The sequence below is a fragment of the Bolinopsis microptera genome, chromosome 12 (assembly GCF_026151205.1).
Source record: "Bolinopsis microptera isolate Bmic1 chromosome 12, MBARI_Bmic_1.0, whole genome shotgun sequence".
Taxonomy (NCBI): Eukaryota; Metazoa; Ctenophora; class Tentaculata; order Lobata; family Bolinopsidae; genus Bolinopsis; species Bolinopsis microptera.
The window spans coordinates 12,551,859-12,579,612 of NC_087083.1; the positions used below are offsets into that span (position 1 = coordinate 12,551,859).

Sequence of the window (27,754 nt, forward strand, 5' to 3'; positions counted from 1 at the left end):
ACTAAATTGCAGCCAAACAATCCTTATTTTATTAGCATTGTTATAGCACTTGATAGTAGATTACAGTAGACTGCAGCACCTACTGTTGGCCGATCGCTATTTACACAGCTGTGGAACAGGGGGCCTAAAGATCGAGCTACAATGAAATCATTACATTATAGAAATCTTAGCATATCAACTTAGCATTATATTATATATGCAATGCAAAAGTTGTTATGCTGAGAGTTTAGCAGCTGCGTTAATAAACTTGTCACTGGATCAAACTAGACAACCTTATTCCTTTTAGTCTAACACCATTATCATTACCGGTGTTCCTGACTAAAAAAACATGAACATAATAACCTAGGCCATGGGACTAACTTAAGTAATTTAATCAAAATGGATTCACCAAAAAAATGTTGAAAATCGAATGGAAAAAATTGCAGCCACCTAAATTCCTTGTGAGCACAGTGTGATTAAGCTTCCTATTCTTTACTGTTACGTTTATGTGTCATGTTATATATATAACTGTCATATGCTATTAAATTGTATTGTTGGCTTTTGTAATTTAGCGTTGATGATTCCTTAACTTTAAGTTAAGCACAACAGTTAAAACTGTTGTGCATGTTGACAACATAGGTTGCCGTTTGGTGTAAGCAAAAGCGAACAGCACACACACTCCTTTGCTCCGTCAACCTATATCTAATCTATTTAAAGAGTGACGACCATACTACACATTGAATTAGGATTCCTTTAAATATCAAATTGATTTATTGTAAACTTGTTTACTCTGTAATATGGCATAAAATTGAAATTTTTGTTTAACTGAAATTTTTATTTTTTGTTTCACTGACTGAACAGCGCGGTGATGTCCATACTTATATTGACTGAAATAAGTTATTGATGGGATGAAATGTATTTGAATTCTTAATTGTCCTGCATGCTTAATATATATATATATATATATATATATATATATATATATATATATATATATATATATAAACAAACCACGTCAAGTTGAACAAAAACTTCAAGCCTTTTCATTGAATTATGCCAACGCAATGAAGAACTCAATAAACATAGCAAATTTTATTATACGGGGTACCAAATTACTTTCATATTAACTCTGTCCAGTATCACTGATAAAATAAACTTGCTCGGCCTCGGATTTTCAAAATTTTTGTACCATTGTTTTCTAGATTCACATAGCCATGTGTCTACGCGTACTGCTGGTTAGAGCAATTTTCTAGAGACTGTGAGAATTTTCACAGTACCAAATTTGTCATACCATTTTGGAATGATCAGTGAGTTTCGCCTAAAAGCTTTATTAATTATATTTGATGGTGCGCGGCTTTTGTGTTTTGGAGCAAAATTAGGTGTAAAAGTCGCGTAATTTGACGAAATTCGTTGATTTTTGTCGTATTATGTTGTCATATTTTCGGTTCCTAAACATGAATCATACTGAAAATTTGTCAGAACCTTCCAATCATACTTAACTACCGAACCTAATTTAGTTGGGAGAGATTAGCCCTGATTCATGATTGAGAGGTCTAAAAATGACAAAATAGGTATAAATTCGTTGATAACTCAAATTCTGACCATCGAAATTGCTCAAACTAATTTAGGTTTAGTAAAACATAAGTGTTTACCTACAAGCTGACCAAATTTCAACAAAATTGTTATATGGGAAGTATTATAACTTTTGATTGTTTCTTGATCGCTCCTACTAAATCGCTCGCCCAAATTTTAAGAAAATTCTTGTGAAAAGGCCCTTTAGGCATGAAAGTGATCTGAATCGGTGTATTTTTGGACGCTGATTCCGAATCACCCCCCATGACGTAGGGTTAAAATGCTTCCCTGGAGAGTTATGGGCAAAAAACCGTTTTGGTCACGTGACAGGCTAGTAAAACGTGAATTCGATTATTTAGGGCTCGGGTTAGGGTTAGGGTTGTGGTTAAGATTATTGATAGCTTCGGGGTTATGGTTAGGGTTAGGGTTGGGATTAGGGTTTATGTAAAACCGTTTTGTACGGCTGCAAAACCAAAAAAACCAAAGTCACGTGAAATTTTTGGGCGAGCGATTTAGTAAGAGCCTTTCTTGGTACATGTTACGTATCCCATTCGGCGGCGGCGCTTCGCGCGCGAAAAGTGGCATGCAACGTATGTCAAATTGTTTCCGAAATAATGTGCTGGCCAAAATACGAGCTAAAAAACCATTCATATGGTCAGCGTACGCGTCTTATGGTCGACATGGCACACGGCCTACTTTACACTCGACTGTCACGTGACTTTTTCAAACCGTTCTCTAGCTGGTCCTGAATTACTGGGCGGCGCTCAGCCTGTCATTCCGCCAAATCTGAACATAATAGCTTGGGGTCCGATCCCCAGGTAAGTCCTGAATTAACGGGTGATACTCGTAAAATATTTGATCCAAGTATTTGTTACCTGGGGACCCCAGGCTATTATGTTCATAAACATAACGCCGAATAAAGATTCGGCGGAATGACTGCTGCTGAGCGCCGCCCAGTAAAATATTAGGAACCGTCGAGTGTCGACGAGTCCAACTCGGCGCGCGTCCTGGTAGGTTATAAACCTACAAGTCCTGAATGACTATTCGAAACCCTAAATACCCTCTAATCTGATCCCAACCCTAAATTTAGGGTTTATAAACCTAACCCAATCCTTAATATAATATAACAAAAGCATATGCTGAAAACCCTAACCATAACTTACCTGGGGACCTCAGGCTATCATCATGTTCATAAACATAAGAGAGCGCGGCCCAGTAAACAATAACGAGAAATTAGACTAACGTCCTTATACGGTCATATATATCACGTGATCGAGACAGTTTTTCGCCAATATCTTGTCAGGGGAGTATTTTAACCATATGCATGCTGCATATGCTAACTGCTGCATGAGCAGCAGTTAGCAGCAGTTAGCAGTAGTTAGCAGTAGCTTGAGCAGCAGTGAGCAGCAGTGAGCAGCAGTGAGCAGCAGTGAGCAGCAGTGAGCAGCAGTGAGCAGCAGTGAGCAGCAGTGAGCAGCAGTGAGCAGCAGTTAGCAGCAACGTTTCTTTGCACTATAGTCCTCCTGTGGGGGTGATTCGGAATCAGCGTCCGAAAATACATCGATTGAAGTTGGTTTCAACTGTCGGGGGCCCTTTTAGAACAATCTCGAAGATCGACTGTAGAGTGATTTAGCACGCTCGCAGTAAGACTGGGACACTTACTAGCACAATAATCATGCATCGGTTGTCACACTCGACTGATGTACGTGCCATTCTTCTGGGGCCACCCTGGTCCAACCTCTCTTTGAAAAATAATAGAAAAGAACCGAGCTCACTTGTCAGTGGTACTTTGCCAAGTAGCTTTTGTTCAACAAAAGTTTTGTTGTTTCTTTCAAAGCCTTAAATTAGCAACTTTAGTAAGGTACAGTTATTTTTGATCCTCAAACTTTAGCTTCAATTCAAATTTTAGCTTCAATTCAACAATTCAACCTTCTTCATTTTTTGTTTCTTTCTTTTCCAAAATTGTATTAAAATTACAACTAATAGAAAGTAAATATATACGATGTCGCAAAATTCACCTTTGTCAAGGATGTTGCAGAATTCACCTTTGTCAACGATTCTTTTGTTAGGATACTTAAAATTTTCTTTGTAGTATCAACAAAAACAGCACGATCATTAGAAGTAGATCGCTAAGCAAATTGCAGCGGGCGTCTGAGTCACGTGACAGTGCGTATTATATTGATCCAGGGCAAGTCGTAAAAATCAACTAAGACACAAAAACGTCCGTTACGTGGCAGCATCCATCTTCATTTGCATTTTGCGTTGTTACCTGGGGACCCCAGTCTATAATGTTCATTGTTCTTAAACATATATTCTGCCGAATAGAGATTTGGCGGAATGAAAGGCTGAGCACCGCCCAGTAATTTGCGTTAGTGCAATCTATTTTGTGGGGTTATATCATTACCATGATAAAGATGGTATCTGTATCCAGGATAACGCCCGCCCGGTGCCCAAGGTACGCCCTGATAGGCCCCGAAATAGAATCTTTTATTTTCGAAACATCTGCTGAGCAGACAATCTAAGCAAATAATCGGATCACATTCAACTTCTATTGACCTGACAGTTAGTGTCACAAGTTAGTTCTCTCAGTTTTAGTGCATCACAAAATTTCGATAATGGGATGAAATTGAGTGATTTTCCATATTAATCGGAACGTCAATTAAATTTATGCTTTTTCTTTAATCTAGCTTAGATCTGACAATGGACAACTGTTTTCGGAATTTCATTGATAACAATAGTGATAACCTAGTTATTCCAAAACCTTGTGCGTTGTATTTGCCTAAAAAACCTGAATTGATTGCGGTTATTTATAAATATAAAGACTAAAATATAGCAGGAACCCGTTTAAATCTAAAGTGATGTCAAGAGACAACATTATTTATTAATTTTGCGATTTTGATACGAATTTGCACCTAATTCTTGCTGGCTGACGGACGGAAAAATAACTAGCTCTCTTTTTACGTTAATAAAATATCCCTAGACGGTCAAAATGACAAACCTAGACCTTTATAAAGAAATTCTCTCCAAAATCGAACCGGGAGATTTCGTAAACGAAGGAGTTCCAGAAAAGATGGACTTATGGATCGAGATGGATGGAGTAATGATCCAACATTGGGTAAATGGCAAATTTCATCTTATCTACAATGTATGAAATGAAATGAGGTATTTATATCCCGCTCATATGATTAACCAACAACACAAGGAAGGTGGTTAAACATGTCAGAGCGGCTGACTGTGAGTGATGTGAGCAAATGTGTAAAAGTGAACAAAGTATAACTCATCATATTAAGGCAAATACATAATTAAAACATCTTTTATTGTAAACCACACTAAACTAAATAGAAGCAGAAACCATACAATACATGTACTTGTAGGTATAATAAAGGTAAGTACAGTGACATAATCAATCAAGAAAGAGACAGATCCTAGAAAGTTAGAGATCAAGACATAAAATGGAGTGCGGTAAAAAATAAAAGCCAACGTGTCTTGCAAAGTGAAGACAATGGAAAGAAAAAACATCAGAACTGATTATATTAATGATTCTTTAACATTCGCTTGAAACAGTTGGTATCAGTAATACTTCTCAACATCAGCGGAAGAGAGTTCCATGCAACCGGAACGGTTGGAACAAGCCATGCACCGGTTAAACCGGTGCATGGCTTGAGAAACGTCTGTCATCAACTTTGGACTTTTTATTATTTGGTATCTTGAGCATGAGATGGTCATCCGGTCTCGTCGACCTGGTCACAGATAAGAGTTTAAGAGTTCTATATCCACTACATCCACATCCAGTAATGCTTTGAGGTAACCAGATGCAGTACCGTGAACTGATTTTTGGGTTAATAGACAAACTTTGAAGAAGATTCGCTGGTCTATAGGGAGTATGTGGGCAAGTACATCTTCAAAAAATGATAGCAATGTTGTAGAAGAAAATTGTATTCGCCTGAAATGTGTATCTTTTTAGTAAGGTAACAACTCCTGTCCGACAGCGACATCTATCCGACTCAGGGTACCAGAAAAAAAAAACCGACATCTGTCCGAAATTGTGATCTGATTTCAATACGACACATTTCCAATTAGAGACATGATCTGAACTGTTACTTGCTAATTTGTACACGTAACATTTACAATTTGAGATATGATCTGAGCTGAACTCTATCATAGTTTATTTTCATTTTTTTTTTTTTTTTTTTTTTTTTTTTTTTTTTTTTTTTTTTTTTTTTTTTTTTTTTTTTTTTTTAAATGAGGAACCTGCCAAACCCCAGGACACCAGGAGGATACCACCGGCAAAGCGGCTAATAGTACCCTCCGGTCTGTGTTGTACCGAAGAAGCTGAGTTAATCGATCAAGACTCGGCTTACCAGCCAAGAGGCAAAATCTGAGCGGCACCAAGGGTTCAGAGAGTGTCATTTCAGCTTCTCCGGTGCTGGATGCCCTGGGGTTTCACATGCGCCGTAGCAAAATAAATATAAAAACACACGCACACAATTTTTTTTGTTCTTTTAGATAATACGTCGAATAAAGTCATTGGATATAGAGTAATAAAATGCACATAAGATGGAGAGAAAAAGGAGAGATACTACTGGTTTTAAATATGACTCTATATCAATACTAGTAGTGGAGATAACTCCACTGGCTACAACTTGTGAAATAAAGGGTAAAGGTAAGGCACGGCTGTAATTTCGAGAGAATAAATAAACAAGAGTGTATAGTGGATCCAGAACTTTGGGTATAAAATGGTCATCAAGGTATAACGTCTTTAAGGCACCGTATAATATCCGGTTTTTCACCTAATAAGAAAAGCTTAAGATGTTTAAGATATCGCTCCCAGAATAGGGGTTCCTTGTTCTGGAAACTCCTTCCAATAAACCAACAGCAAACCGAATTTATGAAGTTAACACTTTTATCTCTGTGATTTAAGCAAATCAAATAGTGGCGATATGGGTCGTCATAATTTGCGTCAATATTCGATCTAATAAACAGATTTACTCCCTGTAGGAAAGAGCTTGTGGCTGGACAGTCAATAAATATGTGAGAGATAGTTTCGAGGTTGTGATTACATAACGAGCAATTTGGACTATCTTTTTCAATCTTCATTTTATATCTCATGTACCGACAAGTACTAATCCGGTGAAGGAGCTTATATTGGTACTGAATAAGTTTGAAGTTATTTGAGAACGAAGTAAAAATATCCGTAAAAATACTAATCCAATCAATATCCGTTAAGGAGAGGTTAGCACTCCAGTTCCTCATTGGAGGAAGGGTGCTGGGATCTAAACGCTTAGACATGGTATCTCTAATGTTTCTACCTTTGATAGTGAGAGGAGTATCTCTAGAGTTGGGGGTATTCCTACCTCCCCAAAAGCGAAGTGAAAGTTGGGTATCGATAAATGTAATGTTACTTGTAAACGTATCGGTATTATTAAATCGACGTATTCCCAATTTTATACTCGCATATTGAGTCGAAGAGATTATACTACTTGTTTGGCCCCACTTTCTCAGAAATTGCTGAAAACTTAAGAGGTTACCTTCCTCTGAAACGAAATCAGAAAGATAGATGATATTTCTATCAATAAGAATATCGTTCCAGAGCTTGGAGCCAATGTCGGTTATTACGTCGCTTCCCCACACACAGTGGTTGACTGTACTCTTACTTGACTGTGAAGAAATAGACTTCCAAAGCTTATAATGGCGAAGAAGGTTAAAGGTAAAACCAGTATTCTTTAATGTGAGACAGTTTTCTATACACACAGTTGGTATATTTGGGTGTAAAAGCTGATTGATGATAATATTTTTCCAGGCATGTTGGAAATTAGGATCGATAACTTTTCCTATAAGTGACACTTTTAAACCTATAATAAAATTGTTAGTATAGAAGAGACCTAGACCCCCACATTCACGAGGAGAAGTAACAATATCACGTTTCAACTTATCCCTCTTACAACCCCACAAGAAGTGAAAAATCATAGTGTCTATTTTACTGATGGTGTTAGTATCAGGAGTTTCTAGTGGTATGATAAGGTTTATTTTCATTTGATGTCGATAAATTGGACAATAGTTTAAATGTAATATAAATGTTATATAAATTAATTCAATAAAATACAATATCAAATCAAAAGCATAGTCAACTGTGTAAGGTACAGTTTTGATTTTTGAAAGTTGTTTTGTGATTTTCCAACGTTGATTTTCTCAGGACTTGACTGACTGGCTACATGAGCATGGAATGGCTCGAATACACTACGAAAACGAATCGTTGAACGTTAACATGGTGCTACAATTCTCCAACAACAATCTAAGGGAGAAGTTCAAAGACGATCCATCATGGAAGAAGCTGCAAACGTTGGTAAACTACTCCGAGATCCGATTGAACAGCACCACCGAATATGAGGTACTCTACGAAGAAGATTTATTCTATTGGACCATGATAATCGCAGTCTTCTTCATCATCATCGGACTAGTTGGACTAACAGTCAAACTGAAGAAAAAATATTACAATTCGGTGGTTAAGATAACCAAATGTTCATCTTCAATATGGATAGTTGTGGTAGGAACCTTGTTCGCTCTCTCTGAAGGAACCTACTTCGTGGCTAGTAAGGAGATGGGAAAGAGCGCCTTGCTGTACATGACGGTAGCTGGTGCGATGTCCAGTTTGATTAGAGTCGCCATCATTGATTACAAGATATTCACCACGATTCTCTACTCCTTCCAGAACGTCATGATCTTTCGGCCCTTCTTCTTCCGGCGACACAAGGTTGGCTTTTCCAAGTGGCTACTTAGAACAACGCTGGGACAGTGGGTTATGACCACTACTTTATTCCTGTCTGGCACTATGTTTCTCGTTAACTTCAAGCCGAGGGAGGGCGGATGTGAGGAAGTATTCAAATGGGAGGATATCTGGAGGGTGACAGTTATAGGGTCCACATATCTGTCTTTTATCCTGTCCCTCATTCTCAGCTGCATCTATGTGGTGGGCTACTCCAAATCCACGGCAACCATCACTAATCTGTCACAAACCCGCCGAGTGGAGATGAGACAGACGTTAGTGAGCTGCTCTGTTGAGATCCTCTTCGACGCAAGTGTCCTGCTTTACATTGGCCTCATCGCACAAAACTGCATAATGAATGATGAAATGGTTCGGCCCTACCTCCGAGCCAAGAACTGCACTGAGGTAGCACCGAGACTGCAGTCTCTGGAGATGGGTGTTGGCAAGTGTGCAGCTCCCGTTTTGGCGTCCCAGCCGCTCTGTCAAGAGTTTGCCTTGCTGGTTTTGGAGCTCATCACTTGGTCTCTGGACAAATTTTGAGTTAAGAGTTTGCCTCGCTGGTTTTGGAGCTCATCACTTGGTCTCTGGACAAATTTTGAGTTAAGAGTTTGCCTCGCTGGTTTTGGAGCTCATCACTTGGTCTCTGTAAAAATTTTGAGTTAAGAGTTTGCCTCGCTGGTTTTGGAGCTCATCACTTGGTCTCTGGAAAAATTTTGAGTTAAGAGTTTGCCTTGCTGGTTTTGGAGCTCATCACTTGGTCTCTGGACAAATTTTGAGTTAAGAGTTTGCCTCGCTGGTTTTGGAGCTCATCACTTGGTCTCTGGAAAAATTTTGAGTTAAGAGTTTGCCTTGCTGGTTTTGGAGCTAGTCATCACTTGGTCTCTGGAAAAATTTTGAGTTAAGAGTTTGCCTTGCTGGTTTTGGAGCTCATCACTTGGTCTCTGGAAAAATTTTGAGTTAAGAGTTTGCCTCGCTGGTTTTGGAGCTCATCACTTGGTCTCTGGAAAAATTTTGAGTTAAGAGTTTGCCTTGCTGGTTTTGGAGCTCATCACTTGGTCTCTGGACAAATTTTGAGTTAAAACATTTAGAGAGACTGGTTTAAAACTATTTTGATTTCGATAAGTATTTATTTCTTTGAAAGTGTAACAAATAACCTGGTGCCGAGTTCTAACGAAAGAGCAACCGCACTTTTGACAATTGATATATATTATTATAAGTCATGCCGTTTCTGTGTTCTGAGGTTTGATAGTATATCTTTGCCATCCCGGCTAGCTAAGACATAGAACTAATTTTATTGAGAGCTTTTATATGTATGCTGGCTGCTGTTTTGAGTGCATTCGCTGATTTCGATTTATTATACACCGTGACCGAATTAATTGCGAATTTAATTTAAATTATATTTACATTTTCAAGAAAACTACGGATTCTAATAATTTTAAAGATATTACTACCGAGTTGTACAACACTGATATTTACTAGTACCATTGGGTCACCGAACTTAAATTTCCATGAGAGTTCCGATAAATCGGGACTTAAAAATTAATAAAAAGCATTTCTGAAACCAATAAAATATTTTATGTAAAAATTTGATCTCCTGAAAATCAAAATATTATTCTGTTCAAAGATATCAAAGATAAAAGAAAAAAGTAGAAGAGGCAATCAAACTCAAACTTCATGCAGCATGTGCCCGTGCATTTTATCTGACGTCAATTTAATATCATACAATATTAAACAATATTTAACTTAAGCTTTGATTGAACCCTAAAAGTTTGTATCTAGACATTTTCTGGCGTATATTTGAAACACATCATATCAGATAAGTTGAATCGGAGAATTGTGAGAAAGGGGTCAACGTCTGATGGTGTGTACACTTTTCATGTAGTGAGAAATGTTGCGTTCAGCCTAGGTTTCGGGCCAACTCTGAAAAGAGAAGTTTTAAAATTTACCGCCGGGCGCCGAATCTTTCTTTATTATAAAGAGGTTTAAGAAAATGGATTTTAGAGAACAGTGGATGATGATAATGTCAACTCAAACTCTTGAAGAATTGTGTCGTTTTTATGTCGTATTACATTATTTAAATATCATTTAATCATTGATTCATAACAATATGTACAATGTATTATAAACATAATGTATTAATGTAACATGCATATTGTATGATGATATAAATATAAAATGTTGTCTCGTAACTTACCAGCAAGTATAGTTGAAATAAGCATGACAAAACAACCCCCAACAATGAACACGAAACAAACTCCGGGCGTAAATTTTATCAAGTCAGCTTTTTGCAGGTTGATACCCATCTCGAGGAAATTCAGGTCAAACTGCGATGAAGTTGGTGATAACATGAGTTGAAGCTCTTTGAGCAAATTCGGAACAGGTATCCCTTTTATTGGCGGAGCGAATCATATAAATCCTCATACACAAAGAGGTAAAGGGAGTAATAAATCAGTATATGTTGAAAACCAAGTGAAAAGAAACTGACCTCTTCAGAAAGCATTTTGGCCAGAGTTCTGCTCATTGCTTCGTTGAAATATTGCTGAGCATGACCCTTAGTAGCTACACGCAGTCCAATTGCTGTACCAAGGGACGCGGCTAAAAAGTACAGGTTAGGTATTTGAGGACACATTTTAATTGGAGGACACATTTTAGCGGACACATTCGATTAAATTCTTATGAAGCAGGACTGATGACTATACGGGTTGACATTTTCATCCTTCACTTGAAAACCTAGAATAGAAACATACAAAAATAAAAAAATAAGTCCGCATACCTGCCAGAAAACATAGGATAAGAAGGAGAAGCTTAAGGCAAGACAAGCGTGTTATCAGTACCAGAATGCCGATAAGGAAAGCTAGAATACACGTCACTGTACCGATAATCAGCATGGCTTTTGTTACTGCCAATTTTTGTCTCAAATGGTATGGCATTTTCCAGGGTTTAGGAACTGAAAGTTAGAATGTAAATTGTTAGAGATTATAATGTTTTATAAGAAACGACAGTTCAAGCTATGTTTTCAACCGGTTTATATAATATATTGAAAGATGTGATCAAAAGGAAAAAAAGGATTGTCTTTTCAAGAAGAAGTCATGAAATCGTCGCAATCATAATAACGGACTTAACAGTTTAAAAGCAATAATAATTAAGTTGAGTACTGACGGGGATGGCATCTGATAGAAATGTCGCCTTCCCTCACGACTTGTCTTTTCTCAACGGCGTGCATCTCCTCCTCCTCATTATCAGCTGACCTTCTCCTGCGTCCTGTCAGCAATTAGCAACTAATTAACGATTATTAAGCAGTAGTGAATTAGATCAAATTATTGGGATTAGATTGCATTAAAATGTCAAAGTCATAAAAGTTTCAGGTCGAGAATAAATCTAAAACCGAAAAATATCTTATATAGGATTATCAAGTTCAAATTTAGACATTTTTCAGATAAAACCAAAAAAAACGAACCAAGCATGGAGAACTGAGGATTTGTTACTTCAATGAGATCGTAAAACTGATCGTCGTAACAGTACCTCCACATGCCAACATTAACTAATGTTATCCTGAATAAATCAAGTTAGTTTCTAAAAGGGACAATCAAATCTCATTTTTAGTCATATATTATTCGTGAGACTTGTTCATGACAAAGTGAGACATATTCACGACAAAGTGAGACTTGTTCATGACAAAGTGAGACGTGTTCACGTAAAAAGTGAGACGTGTTCACGACAAAGTGAGACGTGTTCATGACAAAGTGAGACATGTTCATGACAAAGTGAGACGTGTTCATGACAAAGTGAGACGTGTTCATGACAAAGTGAGACGTATTCATGACAAAGTGAGACATGTTCATGACAAAGTGAGGCATGTTCACGACAAACCAACCTGTCTTTAATGAGCCAGCCCTGTGTTTTTACAGACGCCTGAATAATTCCCCTCCAAGGTCTCATGTCAATCTCTGCACGGTACATCTCCGGGTAGAGTGTACCAAACAACACACAAACTGAAGGGGTAGAGATTGTAATTTTAATTAATTAATTAATTAATGTCAGGGTAGAGTGTACCAAACAACACACAAACTGAAGGGGTAGAGATTGTAATTTTAATTAGTTAATTAATTAATGTCAGGGTAGAGTGTACCAAACAACACACAAACTGAAGGGGTAGAGATTGTAATTATAATTAATTAATGAATTAATGTCAGGGTAGAGTGTACCGAACAACACACAAACTGAAGGGGTAGAGATTGTAATTATAATTAGTTAATTAATTAATGTCAGGGTAGAGTGTACCAAACAACACACAAACTGAAGGGATAGAGATTGTAATTATAATTAGTTAATCAATTAATGTGAGGGTAGAGTGCACCAAACAACACACAAACTGAAGGAGTAATTATTCTGTTATTATTACTTTATGAATAATTATTACTTATAATTATTGTTACGTAATCATGATACCTATTATTACTATTATCAGTGTCATTTTTATTACAATATTAATTACTCTTATTGTTATTACTTCATCACAGTATATATCATTATCATCAATCATCATGTCATCATAGTATTTATAATTACTAGCTGACTAGCAGGAACCCTTATAATTTCCAATGTATATGTGTAAATGTATATATGTTTTTAAACATTGATGATTGCATTAACAATAATAGCATGGAACTTTAAGTTTGTTAACCCGTTGTTTCAATTTGTATAATATACATATACATTATATATGATAAGATTATTATAAAGTCACTACAGTATTTCATACTGTACTTATAACTTATGTTAAGCTACAAAACATATCGATTCCAGGAAAGCAAAGAAAACTTAAAGCAAGAAAACAAGAAAGACTGAAAGTGATAAAAATAAGAACATGTGTAAAGTACCGGAAGCTAAGAATGATAAGACGATAAGAGATATAGCTATCCTCTTATCTTTACCCTTGTTTCTTCTCTCCTTTTCATCGTCACGTTCACTAAACCGGATTGGCTGAAATTGAGGACGTTAATATGATAGGCTAATCTAAAATGTTGGTTAAGTTTCCGGAAAGAGAGCAACTAGTAAATTATCTAACTCAAACTATATTCAATTTGTTAAAAAGATGTCTCATGATATGTCGATACTTTAATTTTTGAAGTTTTAATAATAGTTGTACTATACGTACATAATATCCAGTAAAAATCGAAGCTCCAAACATGACCACGGCGAAACTTTTGTAATGCCGAAAAATAAGTTAACAAACCTTATAGTTACACTTTCCAGCAATATTCAGGACTAGCGGTAACTGATACAGGTAAGTCATCGTAAAATTGTGAGCCAAATGAAAGCTAAAAGCTTACTGCACTAAACCTCCCGATTTACAGCGCCTAGAATTACGCGGCTATTTCCTTTCAATTTCACTTAATTCCGCGGAAAATCGAGATTTTACTATAATAACAATATTATCAACAATTTTGGATCGGCCAGAAGTTTCCATAAATTTAAACCCTCCACTTTCTAAATCATCCAGAATATTCTTAATAAATTATAAATAACTTTGAAAAGGTATTACCTTAAGTGGAGGTTTATGAGATTGGATTGGATTGAAGGTGTAGAACTCAGTCTCCTGATTAAGTTCAACAACCATCTGTCCGGATATCACGATCGCCTATAACCTTGATTATACGTGATGTAATTATTAGTCTATCACGTGTGATCGGAGCTTACCTCTCAATAAGGTCTCGACAAAGGTTTGCACAGAGTTTTAACAAATATAATTATAAGTACAATTTAAGGAAAGTTATTATATTTCAATTACCCACACTCAGGGCGGTTAACCGAGTGGTTACCCGAGTTAGAATATTCGCCATGTTCTGTACTGCAGGAACAAAAGCCCTGCCCTGCAGATGATCTTATATTATGTGCATGGCTACTTAATCAGTAAATCGTATCGGTAGACGTAGTTCGACAAACCCTAAAGTTCGACAAACCCTAAAGTTCGACAAACCCTAAAGTTCGACAAACCCTAAAGTTCGACAAACCCTAAAGTTCGACAAACCCTAAAGTTCGACAAACCCTAAAGTTCGACAAACCCTAAAGTTCGACAAACCCTAAAGTTCGACAAACCCTAAAGTTCGACAAACCCTAAAGTTCGACAAACCCTAAAGTTCGACAAACCCTAAAGTTCGACAAACCCTAAAGTTCGACAAACCCTAAAGTTCGACAAACCCTAAAGTTCGACAAACCCTAAAGTTCGACAAACCCTAAAGTTCGACAAACCCTAAAGTTCGACAAACCCTAAAGTTCGACAAACCCTAAAGTTCGACAAACCCTAAAGTTCGACAAACCCTAAAGTTCGACAAACCCTAAAGTTCGACAAACCCTAAAGTTCGACAAACCCTAAAGTTCGACAAACCCTAAAGTTCGACAAACCCTAAAGTTCGACAAACCCTAAAGTTCGACAAACCCTAAAGTTCGACAAACCCTAAAGTTCGACAAACCCTAAAGTTCGACAAACCCTAAAGTTCGACAAACCCTAAAGTTCGACAAACCCTAAAGTTCGACAAACCCTGAAGTTCGACAAACCCTGAATTTCGACAAACCCTGAAGTTCGACAAACCCTGAAGTTCGACAAACCCTGAAGTTCGACAAACCCTAAAGTTCGACAAACCCTAAAGTTCGACAAACCCTAAAGTTCGACAAACCCTAAAGTTCGACAAACCCTAAAGTTCGACAAACCCTAAAGTTCGACAAACCCTAAAGTTCGACAAACCCTAAAGTTCGACAAACCCTAAAGTTCGACAGTCGTGTCGAACTTTAGTGCGCTACTTGGACTGAAGTTCGACAGGCACTGAAGTTCGACTAACCTTAAAGTTCGACAGTCGTGTCGAACTTTAGTGCGCTACTTGGACTGAAGTTCGACACGACTGTTAAACCTCAGTTCGCTACTAGTACGTGAATCTAGCGTATACTGTATCGGTAATTGATATAGCTAAATGTTCATAACTGTTAGTGCTATAGAACTTATTTCTATGGTTACCTGCTATGATCCACCATAAATTAAAGAGATATTCTAAAATCAGATAATATCAATGATTAAGAAAATAAGAACGAATGAAGGCGCTTAAACTTTAAACAGAGAACTTCAAATAAACAATTTGTTGGGATTGGGAGAAAGATTGGGAGAAATCGTTGTTCTTGAAGCACAGCTAAAACTCAGTGCTTAACACTAATTCGTCGTTTTATTCAAGTAGAATGTTACATTAATAAATCAAGATAGTTTATAAAACTCAGCAACCAAAGAAATCCGAGCAACTTGAGACTTGAGTATCTGCCGATAGACACTGAATACCTACATTCGGTTGACGAAGGATTAGTACGTACACGCAAGGTGATTAGTCTGATAAGTCTCATTATAAACATTATAAAGTTATTTATATGAAATTAGGCGCAATCGTATCGTGTAGATATAATGCGATTGTCTCTTGGTGGTCTCGGCATACAAAAAGCCTGATAAATCAGATCAAATCAAATCAAAACATAATGATACATAAGATCATCACAAATATTCATAAAAATATCTTAATAATTTAAATTATACCCAAACGACCTAGTTCAGGTTCTGGAGGGGGATATTTAAAACATATAAGTGATACGATTAGTTTGTTTTTAGCAGGAGCTTTCAAAATACATGTGTAAATCGTCTTCAGCTCTAAAAGTCTAATAAACTTCTTCTTTGCTACCAAACACTTTCCAGTGATGATGATCACAATACATTCCTTTTTAATGCAGTCCTTTTTAAAATATTCAAGATGTATCTTTAAATTATTTACACTATAAGAATTCTTGACATCCATTGGTTGGGCATTTCAATAAGGTATAACTCTCTCAGAGAAAAAAGCTTTACGAAGAATTCTTAATTTAGAGCTTTTAATATTGCACTTTATCTTTAAAACAATATTCATACCCGATCTACTAATATTGAAAATATCTGAGCCATATTCTACTAAACCACTGACTATTTAAAGGTTTCTATAAGATCCCAACGGATTCCTCTTTCAGCTAATGTAGTTAAATTCAGAGTTACCAACCTGCTGCTGTATGGCAGTGTGCCAATACCCTCGATTAACCGGGTGAACCGGCGTTGGACAGCTTCCAACTCAAGGATGATTCGCCAACTACCATGAGCAGCAGATGGATTCCACAACTGTACACAGTATTCAAGAATTGTGGTCTTATCAAAGATTTATAAATTGCTAAAATCACAGTTTATCTCAAATAATCAAATTCCTGACTATCCAACATATCATATGGATAGCCTTAGATATAGATGCTTTTATCTGCTCATCCCATTTCAATGACATATGTGTTGTAACAACACCCAAATCCTTCTCCTGTTCTGAGATTTCTAAAATAAAACCATCCAGAGAATTATTTAAATAAGGAGTATATCATTAAGATCAATATGCATTACTTTACATTTAGATGGGTTAAATCTACGTAACCAAATACTTTCCCAGATTTGTAATTCATGTAAATCCTCAGCAACACCTTTACTGTCACAGTGTCACTTTAACTGATGATATCAAAGCTGTAATCAAGCAATTTAACAAATGTGTTTCAGAAGCAAAGTCACTGAATTAAGTTAAGAAGCTAAGAAATAAACACGCAACAAAAGAACGACTTGATACTAAACAAAACGAACGTTAAACTATAGTTACTGAATACTGAGCCTTTCATCTTTACATGGACATGGAGCCAGTTTGGTCATCATTATCGAATTACGCACAAAGTAAAGGCAAATGAGTGGCAGTGTAGCATAATATATAAAAGCAGAAAATAAAGAGCTCCTGTGTGGAGTGTGGACACGGACTCACACTACATATTTTAATTTTATGCGTTTATGAATATGCACACTACATTATAATTCAGTGAGGAATGAGTGAAGAATGTGAGGTAATACGACGGGAATAAGAGTTAAGTCGTGCTTTATACTGCTCAGTAAGAGAGCTGAGCTTGTAAACAAAACATCATCGCATTCCTATGCCAGACTATATTACATGCCAGTGTACAGTGACGTAGCCTTATAATCTCCCTCAACCAATTTCATAATTTCTTTTGTTTTAGCGTCCGCGGTTGCTTTTTGGCGCCCCCTATTATAAATAGCTATTTGAGAGCACACATATTTTTCGCGGTGAGCGAACGCTGAGAAGAGAACGATATTGGGATCGATGTTGCCAAGATAAAGGACTCTTCAAATGTCAATAAGTTGGCCAAATTCGACAAAAGGATGGCAACTCTAACGGCACCCTGACCCCTCATCAAACCATTAACGTTACGCCGCTGCTTGTATCCTATATATCATTCCTTTTGAATAACAGCTGCGTGCTTATTTACTAGTGTCTAAAACTTCCAGTAAGGCTTTGTTCGGATATGATTTTGACGTGATCATTATGAATTGATGTTGCCTAATGCCCAAAATATAGCAGGCATCATTGTTTTGGTGAAGGAAAAATGTGAAACACTAGTGTCGAGGAAAGATTTTGTTTGAATACATCTCTTCTAAAAAACTGAATTTTTATCCTGAGATAATTAGGAGTAGACACTGAATAACTAAACCTTGCTCGTGCTTTTTTGTGTGCTTATTTGTGTGCTTATTTGTGTGCTTATTTGTGTGCTTATTTGTGTGCTTATTTGTGCAATGATACAATTTATCTTTTTACGATTCAAATTATTTCATAAGATTTAGTGATGATATATTTTGTACTCTTTGTCATTTGCTCAAATTTGTAGAGTTCAACGATGGACTCTCATTAGGGTCAACCCCTATTGGAAGCTTTCTTACGAATGAGAATTGGGCCATGAAAAATGAGAATTCATTATTAGTCAATTTAAATCATTTACTAAAAGCATTTCGAATTAAAATTAATTAAAATCAATGTGTAACACTAACAGTTTCTTGAAAACAGAAAATAAAAGTAATCTCAGCTTTATTTCTGGGTGTGAAATAAAAACTCTAAAAGACTCTAAAAGATTCTAAAAGACTCTAAAAGACTCTAAAAGACTCTAAAAGACTCTAAAAGACCAGACGGTCGTCGGTCTATACCCATGCCTTTCAATTACGTCGACTTCGAGAAAAGTGAGCCAGTTCACATATCCACGTACTAAAGAAATACATATCTAATCGATCTTTAATATGCAATAAACTGAGGAAAAGCGGAAAAAATGTAACAATGCAACTCAAACAGAACCAAGCAGTACGTATCATTTCATTTTCAAACACGTGTCATTGTCAAGTGTTATTTTATGTCACGTGTCATTTCATGTCCAATAAAAAGTCTAAATTAGTCCTCCGCTGACATTTGTGCTTCGCTACCTTCACTTTTAAATGATCGCGATTCTTTGTCCCCCTCGGCGGGTTCATCAGAATATTGGATAACATCTTCTATTTCATTGTGTATCGTAACATTATGCAGTACAACACTCGATTCTTCAGTACCCTGTCTTGTGATTGTCTCTCCTTGAATTTCCTTCATTTCTATGGTAATACCCTCTATCTCTACAGTTCCTGGTTCTTGGTCGGAGCTCCATTTTTTGGACATCACGTGACCAATTCTCCGCAACATCTTCCTGTAAATAGGCTTGACCTTCTCTAACACTATACTACTGTACAGAAAAGGGTTAAGAACAGAGTTTATTGGAAGTAGGATAATGGAGAATAGCCCGTACTGTGGGCTGGCGTCCAGCACTTGACAATAATGCAGGAAACACACCACCACAAATGGGACCCAGCACAGGAAATCAGTTATGATAATGGTAGCTACCTTACGTTGTAACCGCTGGTTCCTCTTGTTCACCATGTCAGCGGTGGGTCCGTTGTCTTTTGTCAGGGAGCGGGATGAGCTGATGGTGGAGATGTTGATGAAGATGTAGGCACCAGTGACCACCATGAAACAGACTATGTCGATGATGAGCGCTATTGCGGTGAATACCCATTGTGGGTCAGTGTGGGTTACAAAGTATTTGAAAAGGCATACTCCGTCATTACCAAAGAAATCGACTCTTCTGATGTTCTCGTCAATATTGTTATAGTCCTTTGAAAACATGGACTTCACGAGACTTTTTATCAGTTTCCATTTGAGTGTCCGTTTCTTTGACCGACCGTAATAGCTCTGGATAACGTCAAAATGCTTTGCTTTCTCAATTTGACCATGAAATAATCTGATGGACTGATCATAAACCAATCCGTTGACAAAGAAGTCCTCGAAGACTCGAAACAGGGAAACTACTGCTATACCTGATGCAGAAATCAGGATAAGTGAAATAAGCGCCAAGATTTTTATTTTTGATTTGCAACTAATGTCATTGTTTTGACCTTGTTGATGCAGCTTGTTTCTACGGACTCCAATAGCCCGAATGGTACTAAGTACTGTCAGAGCAAAGAGAGACACTTGATGTCCAAACGTGCTGATAACACCCATAAAATTGCAGTAAAAACTAGTCAGCCAATGAAACTGTGACCTGCAATAGCCTTTGCTTTCATACACAGAATCCGCGATAGCTACAGAGAAAAGGTAAATTCCTACTAGAAAGTCCCCTAGTCCAATTAACATGACAAGAATTTTGTTTGCGAAGACTTCGGATGATTTGGATGAACCGAAATTACGTCCACTATCATAGAGAACGAGAAAATTGGATACCACTGCAAGAAGACCAATGATCCAGGCAGAAATCTTTAAGCCATACCCGTTTATAATTTCCTTGCCACATTCTTTGTTGCATTCATCAGACATATCTCCACAATCAACGACTCCATCACATTTCTTATTAAGAGGGATTATCTCGGAGTTATCCTCGCACTTAAAATTATTCGTGCAAACACTTTCATCCGAACCATCACCACAATCATCCCACAGATTGCAGACTTTATCATAGTCCACACACACTCCATTCGCACACGCAAAGTAGTCGTTGTGGTAATCGTTAGCTCTCCTAGTTACAAAAGTGAGATGCCGGTTATCCACCACCGTGTAGATCCGGCTTGCGTACTGGAATGGGCAGTCTTGGGAGTTAATAGGTCTGGCGAGGGGACAAGCCGAATTTTTGCACTTTCCAATGCAGCTTAAAATTACATAGGCTTCGCCGTAGATAAAGTTACAGTCTGTTTTCTCGTCCGGAGAGGTGACGACAGTTCTGATGGTCATACCATAAACTGTTTCTGCAAAAGGATTGAATTCTTGGGAAACGCATGGACTAAGTTTCTTTATGATATCTTGCATTCCTTTAAGGCAGTATTTCAGATTTTTAGTGTTTCCAGCTGTGTAAACTGCAGTAGATGTGCTCGCTGAACCAATTCCTATTGTACACATTACATTTTCGTTGCCGCACCCATCCATTCCTGTACAGAGCTCTTCCAAGGCTATGAAGTTGTGCGCTCCATAATTGCAAAGGAAAACATCTTCACAGGCAGTATCTACTTGTTTCCTCCTGGTTATGCCACTTCCACAATTTCTATCCCAAGTTTCATCAATCCCATTTGAGCAATCCTCCAAACCATCCACCAGCCATGAAGCTGGAATACGTAGTTTTCTGTTGGTAATATAATGCCTGTAGCATCTCTGCTGAGTTAAGATCCGACATGAAGGATGGGTCTCATCAGCACCGCGTACACAGTCCCAGGTCTCGTCACAGAGTTGGTGTTTGTGTACGGTGCAGGATGGTGTGACCTCAATACACGCTATGTCCATATCATTCTCACAAAACCCTCTGTTAAACTTGCCACAGACCATTGTTTTAGAAATGGTACTGATACCGTATCCAGGAATGTGGCATTTAACAGCAACCCTTGCCTTGTCCGTACAGTTGGTCTGATCTATGTAGTCTAGGCAGTATGGGGTCCCAGTCTTGATTACTTCTTCCATGTTTTGAGTATACCGGATGTAATAATCTAACGTGGAACTTGAATCTATTGCTGCACAACGTGTGTAGTTAAAAATGGGTATTCTTCGTTTTATGGAGTTTAGTCTGTACAGCTCCCCACTCATGCAGCTTGGTATTTTAGGGTGGATGGTGGAACAGATCTTATGGTCATCAAAATGTGTGAGAGATTGGGCACAATCAATCTTACCATCACATATTTCGTAGTAGGGGACATATTTTAAATAAACATTTTTTCCAGTTGCAGTATCAATCGATCGGCATGTGCTACCATAGAAGTAACCATTGCATTCACTCTCGTCTATACAATTACTTTCATCACAAATTGTGTCGCACGTTTTCTTTACCTTTGATGTTTCGTGATCTGTTTGTCCAGCTTGTGGATTCCTCTCCGGTCCTAAATCTATGTCGTCACCCAAAGTTTCATCACACTTTAGGTTGTCCGTTTGAACCTGATTGATATTCCAGCATGTATTTTGGCATAGTTCCTCTCTGGAATTTTGTAAAGTACTCGTTACTAGACTGCAAGGGAGATAGCCACAAAGTGACCAGTTTGTGGTGGCTAGAGTGTGTCCTGGTTTACTCCCGCACATCTGAAATTGTTAAATAGAGTGATCTTCCTCTTGATTTAGTACTTAAACATTACTTATAAGTCTCTCAAAAACTCAATCGACACCTCAAAACATCATATATTTTTTGTTAACCTGATAACCATATGTATCATTGGAGCAGGACATGTTGAAGATTTGTCTGTTGCTGTAAGCAAGGAGTGGTGGAATAATCCTGTAATACTCCTCTGAATAAGCACACTTGTAAGTGGGCATGTAGATATCCAGCTGAGATCCCGAGTGGCATTTGTTTTTTAGGTATCCTCTAACTTCTTGTACTTCACACCACTCTGAGGTAATTATTGGTGGTGAAACTAAAATACGCGGGTTCTCATGAGTTATAAACCATTGGCATTATATGATACAAGCTGAAGTAATGTAAAACACTGTGTTCTGTGATTATAATCTATAATATGGGTAAAGGTGTTATATCAGATTCTTGACGACTATTCTTATAGCCGTTATTATTAAGTTCAATTGAAGATAGCACTTTTGCAAAGAGTCTAAATAAAAAACTGATAGGAACTCAGTTTCCTTTTATTAAATCACTTAAACCCATGTTATCAACATATCATCGGTTACCTTTTGAAATTTCGACCAGTGTCAGCAGTTGAATTGCGTATCTGATGAGGAATCGATCCGAAGGTCTAATTAAGGGCGTCATTCCTTTTTAAATGAGAGGTCATAGATTTTGGGGGAAAAGTCGATTTGGCACCCGAATCATTGAGCTCATTTGACATAATGCTGATTGACAGACGAAACAAAAAGTATAGTGACGGCAAAAGGCTGAAGAAAGCGACAAAATCTGTATACTAGAAGCGGAAAAAAAGGAATGCGTTCACCGCCAATGCGCTGGCGAGATTTTATATTTTACACGTAGATTTTATCATTGTTAATTGTGGCCAATAGAATTTTAGGGATTCAACCTTTATCCTATACATAATATATGAATTGTGTCACACATAGTATCATTTGTCAAGAGCTATTTTTATGATCTGGGGATAAATTCTGGGGATAAATTCTGGGGATAAATTCTGGGGATAAATTCTGGGAATATGATCTGGGTATATAAACTGGTGATATGATCTGGGAATATAAACTGGTGATATGATCTGGGAATATAAACTGGGATATAAACTGGTGATATAAACTGGTGATATAAACTGGGATATAAACTGGGAATATACGATCTGGGTATATAAACTGGGAATATAAACTGGTGATATGATCTGGGAATATAAACTGGGATATAAACTGGTGATATAAACTGGGAATATAAACTGGGATATAAACTGGGAATATACGATCTGGGTATATAAACTGGGAATATAAACTGGTGATATAAACTGGGAATATAAACTGGGATATAAACTGGGAATATACGATCTGGGTATATAAACTGGGAATATAAACTGGTGATATGATCTGGGAATATAAACTGGTGATATGATCTGGGAATATAAACTGGTGATATAAACTGGTGATATAAACTGGTGATATAAACTGGTGATATGATCTGGTGATATGATCTGGGAATATAATCTGGTGATATGATCTGGGAATATAAACTGGTGATGTAAACTGGGAATATAAACTGGTGATATAAACTGGGGATAGTAATGATATTTGATTATTAATTATCTGGACATTGCAAACTTCAAAATACTGAGGAGTGAGGAGAGAGCTGTTGTGAACGCTTTTTATAGGTAAATATGCTCAGCATATTCTTTTGTTTCAGAAGCAACGCAATTTTTGTACGTTTTAAGAAATAATTTTATATCTCAATAGAAATTTTTATTTTCGAAGCATGTTTCTCGCATCCTAGCCTTTCAAAAATGACAATCACAAAGGAAGATTTTAGAAGCTTCTGTAGCTAAAATTTTTAAATATATTTGTGTAAAGCTATATGTTTGAAATAAAAACAATTTTTAAGTTAAAGTACAGTAAGGGCAAAATTATGGAACTTCAAATTTAAGGAGCCGTAACCGGCAGTGCTGCACGCCGCCGCCGAACGCCGGCGCCGGCGCCGATGATTTTCCGGCCGCCGGCGTTTTTAAATACTGGTATACCAATTATTGCTACACGTTGTATACCTCTCGTGCACGCGAAGCGTGCACGCCGGCCGGCCGGCCGGCGCGCGATCAAAAGGGGTTGCAGCGTGTGTCAAACCAATTAGTATTACTTGTGGTTTAATTGTAAAACATAGCAAATGCAATTAATCTCAGCACACAGGCGTACACAGTGTTATATTTATACTCTATAGTGTAAAAAACACTAACTATATTAACACGATTTCATTACATGAGTGATTCTCAAATGATAACAGCTGCTATTGTACTGGTCACGTGTACGATCACGTGACTGTTTTCACGGTTAATTGCTCTCTGCCGTATCCTGATGTGAATATGCTAGTAAGAGAGGGAGGAACAAATTGGGGTCATTTTAGCTGTTAATGTATTAAACTCAGCACACAGGCGCACATATTGCTTACTAACTATTGACCCGATTTCATTATGAGTACTATAAACTCAATAAAGTAGTACTAAGTACTGATTCTTAAATGATAACAGTTTCTATTGTGCTTATCACGTGTACGATCACGTGACTGTTTTCACGGTTAATTCAAGAAAACAACAAATTTCAAGAAAACAACAAATTTTTATTTAAATCAATTATAGCAACAATTTGAAAAACTTTAAAGCTCTTCTATTACCATGGAATATACTACGGGTATGGTGACTTGGGCTATTGAGTTGTTAAGTAGATTAAGATTAGTAAACCTGCACTTGCATTGTATATTTTATAAAAACTAGAAATTAGGCTTCACGGTAAAATGGAGAAGCAGGCTGATCTTGGAGAGAGCAGACCGTAAAGTTTACGCACCCACCAGGGCTACCTACCTACCCCAGTTGTTCTTTTTGGTTTATCAGCTTGTATTGTTATATTTATGGACCCCAAGTCACCACACTAAGAAGGAGTATGTAAAAAAAAATAATAATAATAATAATAATAAATTAAGTTAACATCATCATATCTGTTTAAAACAGTAAAAGTCAAGTTGAGGATTGACTTTCCTAGTTAATTTAAAGGTTCAAACGTTTGGGAATATAATAATGTTGGTATTTGTATCTGCTGCAGCAATAATATCGAAATATCATTTGTCTAGAAAATTTTCGCCACTTCAATAGATATTGGGTCGGCAATTTGGTGAGTGAGTGATGAAATGGTTTGGTCTGTGATTGAGTGAGGGGCGATGTGAAAGTTGTGGTAAGTCCAGGTGTTATTATTGTTGATGGATTGAGATCCCAGGATGATACTTTTACAGCGTAATTTAACCAAAGCTACAGAAGTAGTGAGGATTTCCCCATTCTCATTTAGAATCCGTTTATGTATGCTATTCCACAATTTGGAGGCTATATAAAGAAAAGTGTTGGTTTTTCTTGGGAGGATTATGACATTGCTTGTATCACGTTTTGATGAGTTTATAGTACAATACAACGAGTATGGAGTGCGAAATTTCATAATTCGAAATATCTCAGATATACAGTGGTATTTGTACAAGTTTTGAACAGTAAGCAATTTTAGTCGATTAAAAATGGGCTTGGTGTGCTCTCTGCCGTATCCTGATGTGAATATGCTAGTAAGAGAGGGAGGAACAAATTGGGGTCATTTTAGCTGTTAATGTATTAAACTCAGCACACATGCGCACATATTGCTTATTAACTATTAACCCGATTTCATTATGAGTACTAAAGTAGTACTAAGTACTGATTCTTAAATGATAACAGCTTCTATTGTGCTGGTCACGTGACTGTTTTCACGGTTAATTGCTCTCTGCCGTATTTTGATGTGGATATGATAATTGATAGTTAAGGGGGTGAGGAACAAATTTGAGTCATTTTAGCTGTTAGTGCAGTATCAGTTCTTTGCGTGTTGGTGACTGGTGAGTTGGATAGTATTGCGGAGGCAAATCTTATCAAAATGAAAAGGTTACTTCTACTGATTGCAATGATATGGTATGTAGACGGAAAGAAGAAACTCAAGCCCACTCTCGAGGATATACACGAATACAGCACTGATGAGTCAGTAGTATTTGCTAAACCAGTTGTTATCAACGCCAGGAAGATGCACAAAGCTTTAAAAAACCCAGATGTGGTATCCACATGCCGTTACATTCTCTTTAAAACATACAAGACATTCCACAAAGCTAAAGAATCCTGCGAAAAGCTCCAAATGCCTCTAACCCACACCAACTCTTCAATAGCTGTTATCAAAACAAGGGAAGACAACAAGGACATAACCCATCTTCTGCAGCTAGCGTATGGGGTGAAACAGGTCGGAAGGAGGTTTGATAGGCGGAATTGGGTGTGGGTTGGGTTAAAGAAAGTACATAACACCGGCAAGGTCCTGAAGAAGAATAAGCGAGGACCTAAGAATTTCAACGCTTCAGAGTGGAGATGGGATGATGGTTCAATCCCGGAGTACGTGCGGTGGTTGAGGGATATGCCGGATCAGGAGAAAGCAGGAAAAAATTATCAAGATCACGTTTCAGTCAGCAAACGAGGAAGATGGGACGATACATTTCCCTACAAGAAAATGCCCTACGCCTGCAACTATTGTGGAAAATACATTGTTTTAGCCCAACATGTCACATGGTCACACGCCAAGTTCCTGTGTAAATCTTACGGTTTAACCATGGCGATGGTTAACAGCAAACGGGACAACGACGATCTAGCGATGGCTGTGAAAATGGAGTTCGGGGAAGATACTGAGAAAAAGAGGTGGGATGATAATAATTGGATCTGGCTTGGAAGTCAAGAAATTATGCAAAATGGCACGGGGACAAGTAAGTGATTTAAACTACCTTACGAGACATACTTATGTTCGACCTAAATGTTTTGGGAACGAAAATATGGGAATTTTACCGAAAACCGCCAAATTTCGTAATCCAAATTAAATCATGGTATTTGGGAATTTTTTCCCCCAGAAAATTACATACAAAGATCTTCTCTGATCAGCTGTTTCATCTTGTAAACAGTTTCTCCAGTGTCCAGAGCCTTTGAAATTGAAAGTATTAGCCTTAAATTAAGTTAACTTTTAAACTAGGAGACCGACGGTGTCTGTTAGACTTAGTGTCATCTTCCACTACTCCCGATTTTGCCTTTTTGAAATATCATGCACGATTGATTTAAAAAAATGTTTATCATAGAATGATTTAAAGTAATTTTCATCACTGATCGGTTATATAAATATAATTATAAATCATCATTGAAGAAAAATGAATAAATATCAGTCATCAGATTATTATTAAATCATGCTAAGAAATTTCATATTCCCAGAAATATGGCAACATCACGACGGTTCCCCCTTGCTGTGGGTGTCCCCGAAATGGGACACGAAGAGGCAACCAGACAACTGGAGTAAACAGAGATGGGGTGAAGAGCGGGTGGTTGCCTTCTCTCGGATCAACCACAAGTGGGATGATTCGTATCCTGAAAGGAAACGCCCGTTTGCATGCATGTGTCCGCACATGTCTTGTGAATCAAATGTTTACCATCATTAACGAGAACTTGGTTGTTTATATGATTATGAGTGAACATTTGTTTAATTAGTTAATTTGATTGATGCCGTGACAAAATGTTTTGTGCGAAAAATAACAATTTGCTTCATCATTATTTCTTTATCATTTATCAGAGATATTGTTTTCATGTTTCCCGCGTGCGTTGAATGACAAATATTTCCCACTAGGGTCATTTTGTGAGGCATATTTCAAATACGATTACATTTTTCAATCATACAGAATTACAGTCCCATTACAGTGTAAAATCCAAAATTCTTCATTCACATTCTTAATCTGATTACAAACTTACCTGGGGACCTCAGGCTATCATGTTCATAAATAGAGATTAGGCGGAATGACAGG

The 27,754-nt window shown here is 37.3% G+C and overlaps 3 protein-coding genes across 4 annotated transcripts in view; 2 read left to right on the plus strand and 1 right to left on the minus strand.

Moving 5' to 3' along the window:
- The window catches only part of LOC134824344 (NAD(P) transhydrogenase, mitochondrial-like), a 1,149,555-nt gene that overhangs the window by 813,288 nt on the left and 308,513 nt on the right, over positions 1-27,754 (plus strand). The window lies entirely within an intron of this gene.
- The window catches only part of LOC134824357 (uncharacterized), a 50,053-nt gene continuing 32,037 nt past the window's right edge, over positions 9,739-27,754 (minus strand). The window contains exons 1-10 of one of the 2 annotated variants that reach the window (XM_063836249.1): positions 18,013-18,023; positions 13,860-13,963; positions 13,195-13,297; positions 12,189-12,306; positions 11,772-11,866; positions 11,474-11,575; positions 11,088-11,261; positions 10,800-10,909; positions 10,509-10,638; positions 9,739-10,234 (exon numbers count right to left, since the gene is read on the minus strand). In XM_063836249.1, the coding sequence (XP_063692319.1) occupies positions 10,212-10,234; positions 10,509-10,638; positions 10,800-10,909; positions 11,088-11,261; positions 11,474-11,575; positions 11,772-11,866; positions 12,189-12,306; positions 13,195-13,297; positions 13,860-13,934 (930 nt within the window). In that variant the 5' untranslated portion in view covers positions 13,935-13,963; positions 18,013-18,023 and the 3' untranslated portion in view covers positions 9,739-10,211. Of the gene's footprint in view, positions 10,235-10,508; positions 10,639-10,799; positions 10,910-11,087; positions 11,262-11,473; positions 11,576-11,771; positions 11,867-12,188; positions 12,307-13,194; positions 13,298-13,859; positions 13,964-18,012; positions 18,024-27,754 lie in introns of those variants that run through there. The other variant, XM_063836248.1, reaches the window with a different exon arrangement.
- On the plus strand, positions 25,737-27,503 carry LOC134824259 (uncharacterized). Its single transcript, XM_063836042.1, has 2 exons — positions 25,737-26,677; positions 27,171-27,503. Exons 1-2 carry the CDS (start codon positions 25,813-25,815, stop codon positions 27,392-27,394), a joined length of 1,089 nt encoding a protein of 362 aa, XP_063692112.1. The 5' UTR covers positions 25,737-25,812; the 3' UTR covers positions 27,395-27,503.

Excerpts from the sequence above, each read along its gene's own strand:
- LOC134824259 (XM_063836042.1), top strand. The coding sequence starts at position 25,813 with ATGAAAAGGTTACTTCTACTGATTGCAATGATATGGTATGTAGACGGA. Across the intron at positions 26,678-27,170 it reads GCAAAATGGCACGGGGACAA|AAATATGGCAACATCACGAC; the intron begins GTAAGTGATTTA and ends TCATATTCCCAG.